Source organism: Balaenoptera acutorostrata, chromosome 3 (assembly GCF_949987535.1).
Source record: "Balaenoptera acutorostrata chromosome 3, mBalAcu1.1, whole genome shotgun sequence".
NCBI classification, from domain to species: domain Eukaryota; kingdom Metazoa; phylum Chordata; class Mammalia; order Artiodactyla; family Balaenopteridae; genus Balaenoptera; species Balaenoptera acutorostrata.
This window is the reverse complement of record NC_080066.1, coordinates 14,682,047-14,694,759: the sequence shown is the minus strand read 5'-3', so window position 1 is coordinate 14,694,759 and position 12,713 is coordinate 14,682,047. Positions and strand designations below refer to the sequence as shown.

The following is a 12,713-nucleotide window of genomic DNA, read 5'->3' as shown; positions in this document are numbered from 1 at the left end:
TAATTTTGCTACCAGTTTACAATTAGCATGCATTTTTCTTGCATGAGTTGACCCAATTACATAACAAATTTTGCCTTTGGGGATTTCTCCTGACTGCTTGTCTTCTGTCCACCATACAACTCAATTTCACACCATCAGCAGCTTGAACATGGCCACAGTCAGTCTCTGTCAAAATGATTTATTTAAATTACAAACAGAGACCAGATCCCCAGATAATCAACCCTACCCTCACGCTCACCCTTACACTCAACATAACTTTGAATCAAATCTTTTAATAGTCCATAGACACTGCTATTCAATTATTAGGCCATGTTTACCTCCAATAATCTAATATTTTTGAAGCTAACTCACAAAATCTCAGGGAACTAAATCAGCAGTATCCATGTGAGCTTATTAATGGGCACATAATTTATTTTGCATTCTAAGAAGTCAATGAAAAATTATGTAGCTGTCTCAAAAAAACTAAAAATAATTACATTTCAATATCAAATTACAGAGAGACTCTTTTCTATAATGTTAAAAAAAAAAAAAAAAAGGCTTCAACCTGAACTTCTCTTGTAAAGCAAGCAAGCATTTCTGGGTATGCTAAATGTGAAAATGGCAGTGAAAAGAGGTATTTGGGAAACAGGAGAGATAACCAACCATAAGGATAGATACTTACAGGGTAAGGGACAGAATACAGAGCAGATGAAAATACTATTGTCTGTATTGTCTGTGGGCCAGTGATCTAAGGAAAGGGAGTTCTAAAGACTCCCACTGAAGCCAACACACACAGGCACATATGCATGCATACATATACATACGCACAAGTATTTCCTGTGAGTCAAGGCACAAATCTTAACGAATCACGTAATGGTAAACTTACCATTTCAGTCACTCTGTAAAATACAAGATTTTGTCATCTCGGTTTTTTTTTTTTTCCTTCCCCTTCATACAATATTTCTCCACCACCTGAAATAAGTTAGAAAATAAACATCTAGATTTTATCTACAGCACAAAGATTGTCAAATTCTCTCGGGGTTGAACTTCATCATTTTATTTCACAATTTATCCACAGACTGTCTCAGCTAATTGAAAATACAGCTTATATTAGTGTGTAAACAGGCAGACTGAAACACATCAATAATCTTCTTCAGGCTGGACTGAGTCCCTTAGATGTCTGGTGGTGATTCTGCCTTGCTATCCTGCTGCAGATTCCCTGAATGTACTGATTATAAACTTGAAGATGGTAACCACATGAATTAGAAACAGCCTTTACAATTACCCACACAAGCTAGAGCTATAAGGACAACGGAGAAAAGGCTTTTTTTAATGTTCAAATGCACAGGAATTCCTCAATTCACATTTGTATGTTGTCCTTTAAGAACATTTTCCTAAAATATCACTAAGTAATGAGGGTGTACTAGGACATTTCTGCCATTTCTGAATTTATGACCTAGAATGTATGACCTAGGGAGGTGGGGTAAGCAATCAGACATCTTCTGGAATTTCATGGAAAATTTTTTTCTTTATTTTGGGAACCAGTTCTTTTGCTTTCCAACCATTCTGTAAACTGTGAAATCCTGCCTCTTTTCTTATTCTTTCTGCAGCTATACTAAGAGAGTAATATAGCAGAAGAATTTTAAATTGCAGCATTTAATAAATCTCCAGGTTCAATATGTTGGCATTATAGACTCCAAAAGAAAGAAGTTAAGGCTAAACCTGCTCTCACCATTTTCATTACACACAATTTCAAATTTACAGCTGTATTTCATCCCACACCTCAGTAACATATGCAGACTGAGTAGGCATTTCCAAATGATTTCAAATCTTTGACAAATGAATATGAGAGTGTCTGGAAATTTTTCATAACACTGACACAGACACAAGCAATCAAAAATGCCCATTCATCCGTAACATATTACCCAAAACACCTAGGAGTTGTCATTAAATCCACTGTTTTATGTCTTTATATTTTCCTTAGTCCGAAAGGTATTAAAGGCAGCTTAGAAGGATCCAGACAATATTCAAAGATAAACTAAAAACAAGTAAAAAAAATGAAGCAAATGGAAAAATAAAGATCGCAAAGACCCTGACTTAGTTAACCCACCTACGTCAACCCATATTAAACCTGGAGCTCAAATCTCACATCCCTTGTGATTCTCAGGATAAGCCCACTCCATCCCAGCATCTCCAGCAGGAAGACGCTGGTGTCTCTTCAGTCCGACCTTCTTCCTCCCAAAACAGACACAATCTAGGCCACTGTTGAAAATATCTGTCTGGATCTGGCCAATATATTTCAGTGTTTGGGTTTATCTGAAAGCAATGTGGAAAACTAGACTAGCCAGAGTACCACTTTTCAGATTAACCCAAGTTTCTTATAGAAAAAAGATCCTTGAGTAATATGGAAAACTTGTGAGGTCACAGGAAAATTCATGAAGTTGTAGCCTTACAAATGAATAATAAACTCAGTAGACCTCAGAATATTTAACAGCTTCTTTTCTTCAAGAGTAAATCCCTAACTCCTTGTGCACTGTTGGTAGGATCGTAAACTGGTGCAGCCACTATGAAAAACAGTATAGATGTTCCTCAAAAAATTAAAAATAGAACTACCATATTATCCAACAATTCCACTTCTGGGAATACATCCAAAGGAAACAAAAATACTATCTCAAAAAGATACCCGCACTCCCATGCTCATTGCAGCATTATTCACAATAGTGAAGACATGGAAACACCCTAAGTATCCATCAATGGATAAGTGGATAAAGAAGTTTTGAGATATATGTATGTATGTGTATACACACACACACACACACACACACAATGGAATATTATTCAACCATAAAAAACAAGAAAATCCTACCACTTCAACAATATTGATGGACCTTGAAGGCATTATGCTAAGTGAAATAAGTCAGAGAGACTTATTGACAAATACTGTATGATCTCACTTATTTGTGTAATCTAAAAAACAAAGAAACAAAAAAAACACACACCAAACTCTTAGGAAAAAAGATCAGTTTTGTGGTTACCAGAGGGGTGGAGAGAGGGAGAACTGGAGGAAGGTGGTCAAAAGGTACAAACTTCCAGTTATAAGATAAATAAGTATTAGGAATGTAACGTACAACATGATGATTATACGAACAACTGCTCTATGATATATAGGAAACTTGTTAAGAGAGTAGATCCTAAGAATTCTCATCACAAAAAGAATTTTTTTTCTTTTTATTGTATCTATATGAGAAGATGGATGTTAGCTTAACCTACTGTGGTAACCATTTCACAAAATATGTAAATCAGACCATCACGCTGCACACCTTAAACTTATACAGTGATGTATGTCAATTATTTCTCAGTAAAACTGTTAAGAATGAATCCCTAACAGTAATATTATGAAATCTATATTTTCTTACTGCTATCCAAATAGTAATATGCCTCATCACAGCTAAAAGAACTACTTATAAGAATGCTATGGTGGCTAACATCAAGAAAGTTGCACAAATTTTTCTTTTTAAAGATGTTATCTCATTTAAATACTTCTAAAAATCAGCACTGTCTATATTACAGGCTTAATCTAAATAGTATTTTGCACATACTGCTATGTATATGATAAATATAGATCTATACGTACCTGGGTTATAATGGTTTTGTGCATAATTAAGAATGGATCTGCAAACAGCCTCTGGTATTGAATAAAATGTATATTCCTGCTAATGATAAAGGTTGGTGAAATGATCAGTTCTTCTCTTATTAAATATGAATAATGACTTAATTTGAATATAAATTAAAAGGCTTACCTTTGAATCAACTGCAATCCTTACGTTAGCTGTCATGTAGATGTCTTAAGTAGAAATGTTTAGTTCTTTTTGAAATAAATTTGTGATAGTTGAAGATTTATGATGTAACTTTGTTTTATGCAGCATTATTTTTATTTTTTTAAAAAGGTTCTCCAAAAGTAAGCCAAAAAAAGAAACATTACTGAATGTAACTGCCAGTGGGACATATCTCTAATTTGTATTTTAAAAAACAAAAATAGGGTTTTGTTTTAAGGAAAGAATGAAGGGGAAGAAAGACGATGGACACAATCTTCAGTATTAATGATTGGTGGGGTTGTTAGGATGGGGTAGAAAAACTAAGGGACAAAAGCCATGAATCCTTAAAATTCAACCCTTTCTCTTCAAACAAAAAAGTCCTTACTGAAATAAAATGTCCATTTAAAGAGCAAACAATGGATAAAACTTAGGGAATATGGCAAAACAAAGTGTCTGCTCTGCCTCCTCTCACTCCCTAAATAAATTTTTAAAATACTGAATAATTCTGTTTTTGAACTTTTGACACATAAAATTCTTTCTCAGATTATAGCCTATGATTCTATCTGCAAATTGTTACTATATATATGTATATTATGATGATGGCCAAATACCAGTGAGTTTAAAACAATCTGCTAACTAAAAATTTCCTAGAAATTAATGCTACATAACTTAAAACATCTCGACACACAAATTTTGGTGATTGTACAAGTGACACACAAAATAGACTTCTCGTGAAAAATGGTAGGCCTCTTGCATATTTGCTCATACTTTTATATCACGTCCACAGTTGTTGACTTTCATTCATATTTCCTCTTGAATACCTAACACTGAGTTAATTTTTTTCTGGAAAAAAATTCATTTTGACGCACTTCATATAATACTTTAGAAGAAACATAATTACCACTTTTAATAAGTACTCGGTTAACAATTTTGGTCCCTAATGTTTTGAACTTCTGCTAGTCTCAATTTTCTTTTTCAAGAAAACGCTATTACTGAACAAGACGCAGCTTTCAAATCCAAAGCAACTTCATAGGTAAATGTTTATTTCAAAAATTAGATGTAATATGCCATTTCAACAAATATCTAATTTAAAATATGAAATCTTAAATATACACAATTAGCAAATATGAGATTTCTCCAGATAGCTAACCTTATATGTATACATTGTATACTATTCCAGTGCAAAAAATTAACTGATGGCTTTAATATTTACCTATACAAGTCCTATTTTGGAAAAATTCAAAAGCTGAGAATCATTCAAAAAGAAATAAGATGGTAAATTACAATAATGTCTTTTAATGGCAATATTATTATTTCTAAATACACAATTTATTTAATTAAATTGATTTACTAAATAAATCAATTTACTAGATAAATCAGTTTAATAAATAAATTAAAAGTGTATTCAGAAATATACAGGCATACCTCAGAGATATTGCATGTTCAGTTCCAGAACAGCTCAATAAAGCAAATATCACAATAAAGCAAGTCCCATGAATTTTTTGGTTTCCCAGTGCATATAAAAGTTATGTTTATACTATACTGTCGTCTATTAAGTGTGCGATAACATTATGTCTAAAAAAATGTACCTACCTTAATTTAAAAATACGTTATTGCTAAAAACTGCTAACCATAATCTGACAACACAGGGTTGCCACAAACCTTCTATTTGTAAAAAACACATTATCTGTGAAGTGTAATAAAGCAAAGCATGATAAAATGAGGTATGCCTGTAGTCACTGCTATTAAAGTGTTAGGCTCTTGATAACCGTGACGAAATCAAAGGGAAGGAGTTTAAAAGGTGAACTTGGCATATTTTCTGAGGACACCGAGTACTGCTTGCATCCCATAGCAATAAGAACACTTCCAAGTTGCCCAATTTCACTTTCTCACCATAAATACAAGTTAGGGTATTACATCACTGAACAAAAGGTCACCTACGTTACTGATTTGTTCCTGAGTCCTCTTCAGCCTCTGTAGTTCAGGCGTGTCTGTAACAATGCTGAAGCCCCTTCCTTTGCTTTCTTCAAAATCTCTTTTGTACTTGACCTAACAGAAATAGAAGTGAAAGAAAGAAAGGGAGAAAAAGAAAAGTAAGCAAAAGAATCACAAATCCCACTCAGGATAGACGGGGGCCATATAAGCTGCTAAAACTGGAAGCAGAGTCTCCAGGAACAGCTCTATTAGCAGGTGGCACAGTGCATAGCTAGACTGTTTGGTGTGTGTTCCAGCAACCACTGTGTGACCTTAGGCAAGTTACTCAACCACTCTGTGCCTCGGTGGTCTCATTTGTAAAATGGTGGTAATAACAACAGTAATAGTATTTAAATCATGCTACTTAGTAGGTTGAAAGATAAGATCAAACGTCTTAATTCACATACCTAGCCCACAAGAAGCAAGCAAGTACTCCATAATAGTTATTATTATCATCATTAATAGTTATACTAAAACTGACAAAAATGTGGAAAAAGAAAGTTAAATCTGCTCCCATGGCTTGTCTTGTCAGTGACAAGGCATCATTTTGAGCCTGGACAGCACTATGGAGGAGGGAGACATACAACATTATCAACAGCAGCCCTGTCCTAACAAAGTTTTCATTCTATTTCATAAGGCAAAGCATATGGATATGATTATACAATGTTGTACTGCCAAATGTTGACTAGGTAAATGCTTACGAAAATATTTATAAAACAGGCCACACCTAGAGATTAAAAGGCTTCAAGCGCATGCCCTTGGCATACTGTGTGAGGTACCTAAGTTTTTTTCAGTATTTAAACATATTTCTTTTCTAATTACAACCCAGTGAGGCTGAATTTTACAGTTTCCTCAGGCGATTGGAATAGCTAGTGCTTAATCTTACTAGGGCCCCAACTCCTATTATTAGCATAATGACAATAACTGTCACACCAGTTAAATATCCTGCTTGTTAATGACTGAGATGGTTACATCACTTGGACTGTTCTTATTTCTTTAAAAGCCTAGATATCAAGACATATGGAAACATATTTTTGATAACTCATATAATCCCCATTTTCACATTCATAATTATCAGCTTCAAATTAAAACTTAAATTAATAACTAACATTTAGGGTAGCTAATAAAAGTGATTCTGTAAATGCTACTTTCTATATAAATTTGAAAAGTCTCCTTAACTGAGCATGGAATGACTGTTTTTGTTGAGTTGTGTTTGTATTTAAATACTTGATTCTCTCAGGCATTACTGTCCGTGAGGCTACTGGAAGATTTCCTTTTACCTGAAGAGCTTAAAAAAAAAAAAACTCAGATGACAATAAATAAAAAGAAACAGATACTCTCATCACTTTTAGCCTAAGAATATCTAATTTTCCCTCCACGTTTCGTTTAAATGTATAAAAGTACTAAAACCCTTACTTTATTTCCATAAGTAAAAGGTCAAATAAACCACATTATTTTTCTTCTACGGAAAATGCTGAATGAGATTAGCCTTCTAACTCTCAATCTCCCAGCATGTGTGAAGATACACACCAGTACATTCTCAGTGTTTTATGCCTAACTAAGCAGGGAAGACATTTAGCTTTGCTTGAAGTAAGCACTAAGGTGCAGAGCAGTAAAATAATAAAAGTAAGAAAGATGGCAAGGTTATAATAGCAACAGGAATGAAGAAATAAGAAGAAAAATCTATAAGCCAAGTTCTAATATCCTTAACACCAATTTCAGAGAAGACACAATCACATATTCTTTTTGTGATTAGCCTGGGGTTTTTTTTTAAGGGCAATTTCCAAAGAAAGAACTGAAAAGAAAAACCAGTAAATTTTGGAATCGTAACTTTTGAGTTAATTACCATTTAAGTGTCCTTTCCACATTCACAAGACACATAAGAAGCATCTGATTTGGGCTTGCCACATGAAGTGACTAGTTTTGAAGAGTATACAATTACTTCCATAACTAGTTTGCAGAGTTCTAGAAGATGTTTAATTCTTTTTTAATGGGGTGATCCACAACCAAGCCTCATATACTCTTAGCATCAATTCAAGCACCAATCCACCCAGTAAATCTTTACTGCACACAGGGAGCCTTGGAGCCCTTAGTCAGTCCCTCTCTTTTCCGTACCCCCAGCCACTTACATCCTATCTCTCTACTTAGGTCTCATTTTAAATGTTATATCTGATGGTTTGCCAGGTATGCATAGTCTGATTCTGAGAGATAAGTGGATATAAAAATAAAAAGAGCTCAAAGGTCAGAGGGAGGTAAGAGGATTCCTCTCTTGAGTCTCATGTGTCTCCTCTGCCCTCACAACATGACCCCATCCAGCCAGTGAGAGCGCTGCACCGTGGGCCCAGGAATCGGCCCACACACAGAATCTGGTGTGTGTCCAAGAGCCCCAGATCTAGGACTTTGGTAGGAACTCTTGGGAAAGGGGTGCTCTTTCTCCATGGTCTGGCTAGTTTAGCAAGCTGTAAAACTGAAGCTGCTGGCCATAATTTGGCCACTACCCAATGATGATGAAGCCAACACAGAGGCAAGCAAAGCAAGAGATCATGAGAGACTCCTGACAACATCATTCGAGCACCTGGATCTAACTCTTCCTAAAGCCAGAACCACCAGGCTTACCAGTTAAGTGAGCTAATATCTCTCCTTTCAATAACCAAAAGAATTCTGATTAATACACCACCCCTAACATGCCTACAACGTATACACATGTACAGCGAGGTTCCCAGAATTATTAACACGTGAATTTCTCCTCGTTTACTTCTACACTCTGGTTCTTTCTATTTGTGACACAAGATTTATGAGTTTATAAAAATAGGGGATTGTATCAGGGAAAAAGCATTGCTTTAGCGGACAAGAGCCTAGATTTCACATCCCATCCCTGTCACTTACAAGTCACCTCACAGGTCTCCTAGCTTCTCTGAGCCAAAGTTTCCTCATTTCTAACTAGAGATTCTGATAAATTCTTAACTAATAAGGCTGTAGGGACTAAATGAGATAAATCACAGGGAAGAACTTTAGAAGGTATAAGGTATTGTGCAAATGCCCAGCATTATCATCATCGTACTGGTTTTTGCTTAACTTGAAAGGGTTACCCAGTGTCTGTCACAGGACATCAAAAAGAACAGTCCTATAAAAATCAGACAGATCATGGTTAACAAAGCAAAATATATCATATTAAGAATCAGCTATTAGTTTACGTTTACTAATTTTACTAAAGTTATTCTAGAATAGATACTTATTTTTTGTTGGATTTGTGTGAATGATCAGACCCCTACAAAACATCTTGGATGTGTCATCCGGTGACCACACAGGTGGAGATGAATCCTGACCCCCATCTGTGCAGGTGCTGGGCAACAATCTGTCTCCACCAAAAGGCGCACCGCAGGCTGTGCAAATCTGTAAGAACTGTGTGAAGAGTACTCTCGACCGGCTACTCGGGGTTCCTTGTACCTGACACAGTGTTTCCTAACCTCAGCTCACGGGAAGCATAATGCATTTATTCATTAAAGCTCAGCGCCAGTGGTGCTGCTCTGTGAGCTGGACTGGCCTCCCCCCGCCCCCGTCCCGAGCCTCACAGCTTACACCTACCTATTAGAGCAGTTATCACCTTGAACTGCAATTACAATGGAGTCAGTCTCCTACTCTAGAACACGTGGAACTCAGGGACAAGGGCAAAGTCTTGTGCTTTGCAATCCAAGAACGTAGCATAGCACCTGGCCCATGTGAGCTGATTGAAAAATGATTAAGAAAGGGAAGATGGGAGGGAGCAGGGGAGAGAGAAAGAAGGGGAGTAGAAGCAAGACAACAGGAGTGTGGCCCAGACCCAGAGGTAAGAGAGGAACCTCATATTCAGGGACTGAAAATGGCTCCATTTGGCTGAAGAAGGGGGAAGAGCTGGGAGATTAAGCTAAAAAACACAGATCTAGATCAGATTTGGAAAGAAATTGCTAGCCATAGAGCTTATCTTAGTCCATCCGGGTGGATATAACAAAAAAGCCATTGAGGGCTTCCCTGGTGGCGCAGTGGTTGAGAATCTGCCTGCCAATGCAGGGGACACAGGTTCGAGCCCTGGTCTGGGAAGATCCCACATGCCACGGAGCGACTAGGCCCGTGAGCCACAACTACTGAGCCTGCGCGTCTGGAGCCTGTGCTCCGCAATGAGAGAGGCTGCGATAGTGAGAGGCCCACGCACCGCGATGAAGAGTGGCCCCCGCTTGCCGCGACTAGAGAAAGCCCTCGCACAGAAACGAAGACCCAACACAGCCATAAATAAATAAATAAATAAAATTTAAAAAGCCATTGACCGGGTGGCTTATAAACAACAAAAATTTATTTCTCACAGTTCTAGAGTCTGAAAAATCCAAGATCAAGGTGCAAGCAAATTCGGTGTCTGGTGAGAGCCTGCTTCCTGGTTCACAGATGGCCATCTTCTCACTGTAACCTCGCATGGAGTAAGGGATGAGGGAGCTCTCTGGGGTCTCTTCTATTAGGGCACGAATCCCATTTATGAGGGCTCCACCCTCATGACCAAATTACCTCCCAAAGGCCCCACCTCCTAATATCATCACATTGGGGATTAGGTTTAAACATATGAACTTTGGGAGGATACAAACATTCAGTCCGTCGCAGTGCTCTTATATATTAACATTAACTCAACAAGTATTCACTGAGCCTCATATAAGCTGCTCTTAGAAACTCCTGCTCTGTCCCCACTAAAAATGCCTTTTCTTCCCTATGCTTCAGCATTGGCTATAAAATTATCACCTCTGGTCTCTTGTCCTCTATCCTGTTAAAAAGTATTTTATGATGATTCTACAAATAACAATGGCAAATTATTCTAGGAATGTCATTCTTTGGAATCTCCTCAAATATTCACCTATTTAATTCTTTGCTCATTCAACAAATACTTATTGAGCACCTACTATGAGCAAAGTACTGTTCCAGAGGTGGGAACAATGCAGCAAAGAAAACAGTCAATGATCCCTGCCTCATGGAGTTTACATTACAGCGGGAGAGAAAGAAAAGATGTGAAACTTATATAAGTTGAATAAATGGTATGTCAGTGGGGGCTAAGAGAAAAATAAAACAAGAAGTGAGATGAGAAGGGTCAGGAATGCTGCCCTTTTAGATAGGGTGATCAGGGAAGGCCTCAGTGACAAAGTGACCTTGAAGTAAGACCAGAAGGAGGTGAGGGCTATAAGCAGAGCAGCAACACACTGGACTTCTGGTTTAACAGGCTCTTTCTGGCCACTGTATTAACCCACTGGAGTGAGTAAAACAGAAGCAGGAGACCAGTAAGAGGGCAGGCAATTTTGGTCCTCCCCCCTGCAGTTGTCCACTATTAGAGAACATCCCAGGACCACAGAAGACAGAGAGTTCTTGGGCCCAGCCTGAGACCCTGGCCTCCTCAGGAGACCCAGCCAGGTGATCTGCATCTCCTGTCAGAAAAAGGCAGAAAGGACATAGAAGGAGGGAGCAGAGAATCAAGACACAACTGTGAGTTCAGAAAGAGGACATGCTGTACCTGGAAGGTAATGCAGTCTCAGTTTCCTGTAGGCTTATCTCTTCAAAACTAAATCAAGGCATTTTGAAAATGCATTCTTAGACTCAAATGCAAGAAATATACACAACGGGCAATTTGTATTTTTCTTCAGAGGTAACTTAATATATTTCAAATACTGAATGCTACCTAATATTGATATGCTACATACACATGTAAATGCACGTGTACACACACATACACACACATATTTATCTTCCTGTATTATAGATTAGAACCCTAAATCAAGAATCAAAAGACCTGAATTTAAACCCTAATTCTGTCCTGTGATCTTAATTTGTTCAATTTCTCTAACACTCCTGATCCTCTGTTATAAAATGGAAAAAGAAAAAAAAAGCAATATGCTACACAATGTTTGGAGGGTTAACATAAATAACATGGGAACATCAAGCAGCAATATGCCCTTACTAGGTCATTAGCAAATATTAGTTTCCTGCTTCTTATTAAATTTCAAAAGTGACCTTTATTGCTTAAGTATGATTTCTGTCAATGTGTGCATGCTCGGTGATATTTTGTGTTTGGAGTCATCAGCAAGTAACACTCACAAGTTCAGACAGAGAAAGAGCCTGAAAACCAAGGGTGGTTCTGGCCAAGCTTAAGAAAAAGGCTCACAATGACTGAAAAGGAAAACTTAAAAATCAAAATAGTGAACGGAACTGCCAGTTGAATTACTCGCTAATTCTGAAATATAAGTTCTCTCCCCCAATGCTACAAGTACCATAATTATTAATACTATAACAATGTACATAAATGAAGAAAATGAAAACGACTAATGAGAAAGGCCATTCTTAGGCAGAAAGCCATTTCTGATTTAAAAAAGCCAAGTGAACCAGAGACTGGTAAATTGTTGAATGATAAATGAAAAGGAGATTAAAAGAGATCAAAGATGGGCACGTCCTACAGCTCAGCAGCTCCACACCCAAGTATGCTTCTCTCTAAAGGAACCCTTGCCCATGAGCGTCTGGGGACATAGGCCAACATGTTCATAATAACATTTGTATTATCCAAAAAATTGCAAACAACTTAAGCAACCACAGGAGATGAAGAAATTATTGTATATTCATAAAATATAATGTTATCCAGGAGTAAAAAATAAATGAACTACGGTTACATGGATCCATATGGCTGAATCTCAGAAACATTTTGCTGAAGGAGGAAAAAAGCAAGGAGTAGATACATATGGTGGTAAATAAGTGGGGGGAAAGGGACTTGATCAGCATAACATCCAGGAGAGTTGTGAGGAGATGTGCTCAGAGAAGGCTGCGGGGGAAGCTTCACTGTTCATGGTGATGTTCAAGTTCTTCAGGTGGAAGGTAGACCCACATGCGATCCTTTTATCATCAAGCTGTAAAACTTACATGTACGCGCCATATATTCTCTTGCATTGA

General features: G+C 37.3%; 1 protein-coding gene across 2 annotated transcripts in view; it reads right to left on the bottom strand.

Annotated features, from left to right (window-relative positions):
* Nucleotides 1-12,713, bottom strand: part of NEBL (nebulette) — a 357,059-nt gene that overhangs the window by 165,815 nt on the left and 178,531 nt on the right. For both annotated transcript variants that reach the window (XM_007189870.3, XM_057543126.1), the window contains exon 4: nucleotides 5,736-5,843. In XM_007189870.3, the coding sequence (XP_007189932.1) occupies nucleotides 5,736-5,843 (108 nt within the window). The remainder of the gene's footprint in view (nucleotides 1-5,735; nucleotides 5,844-12,713) is intronic.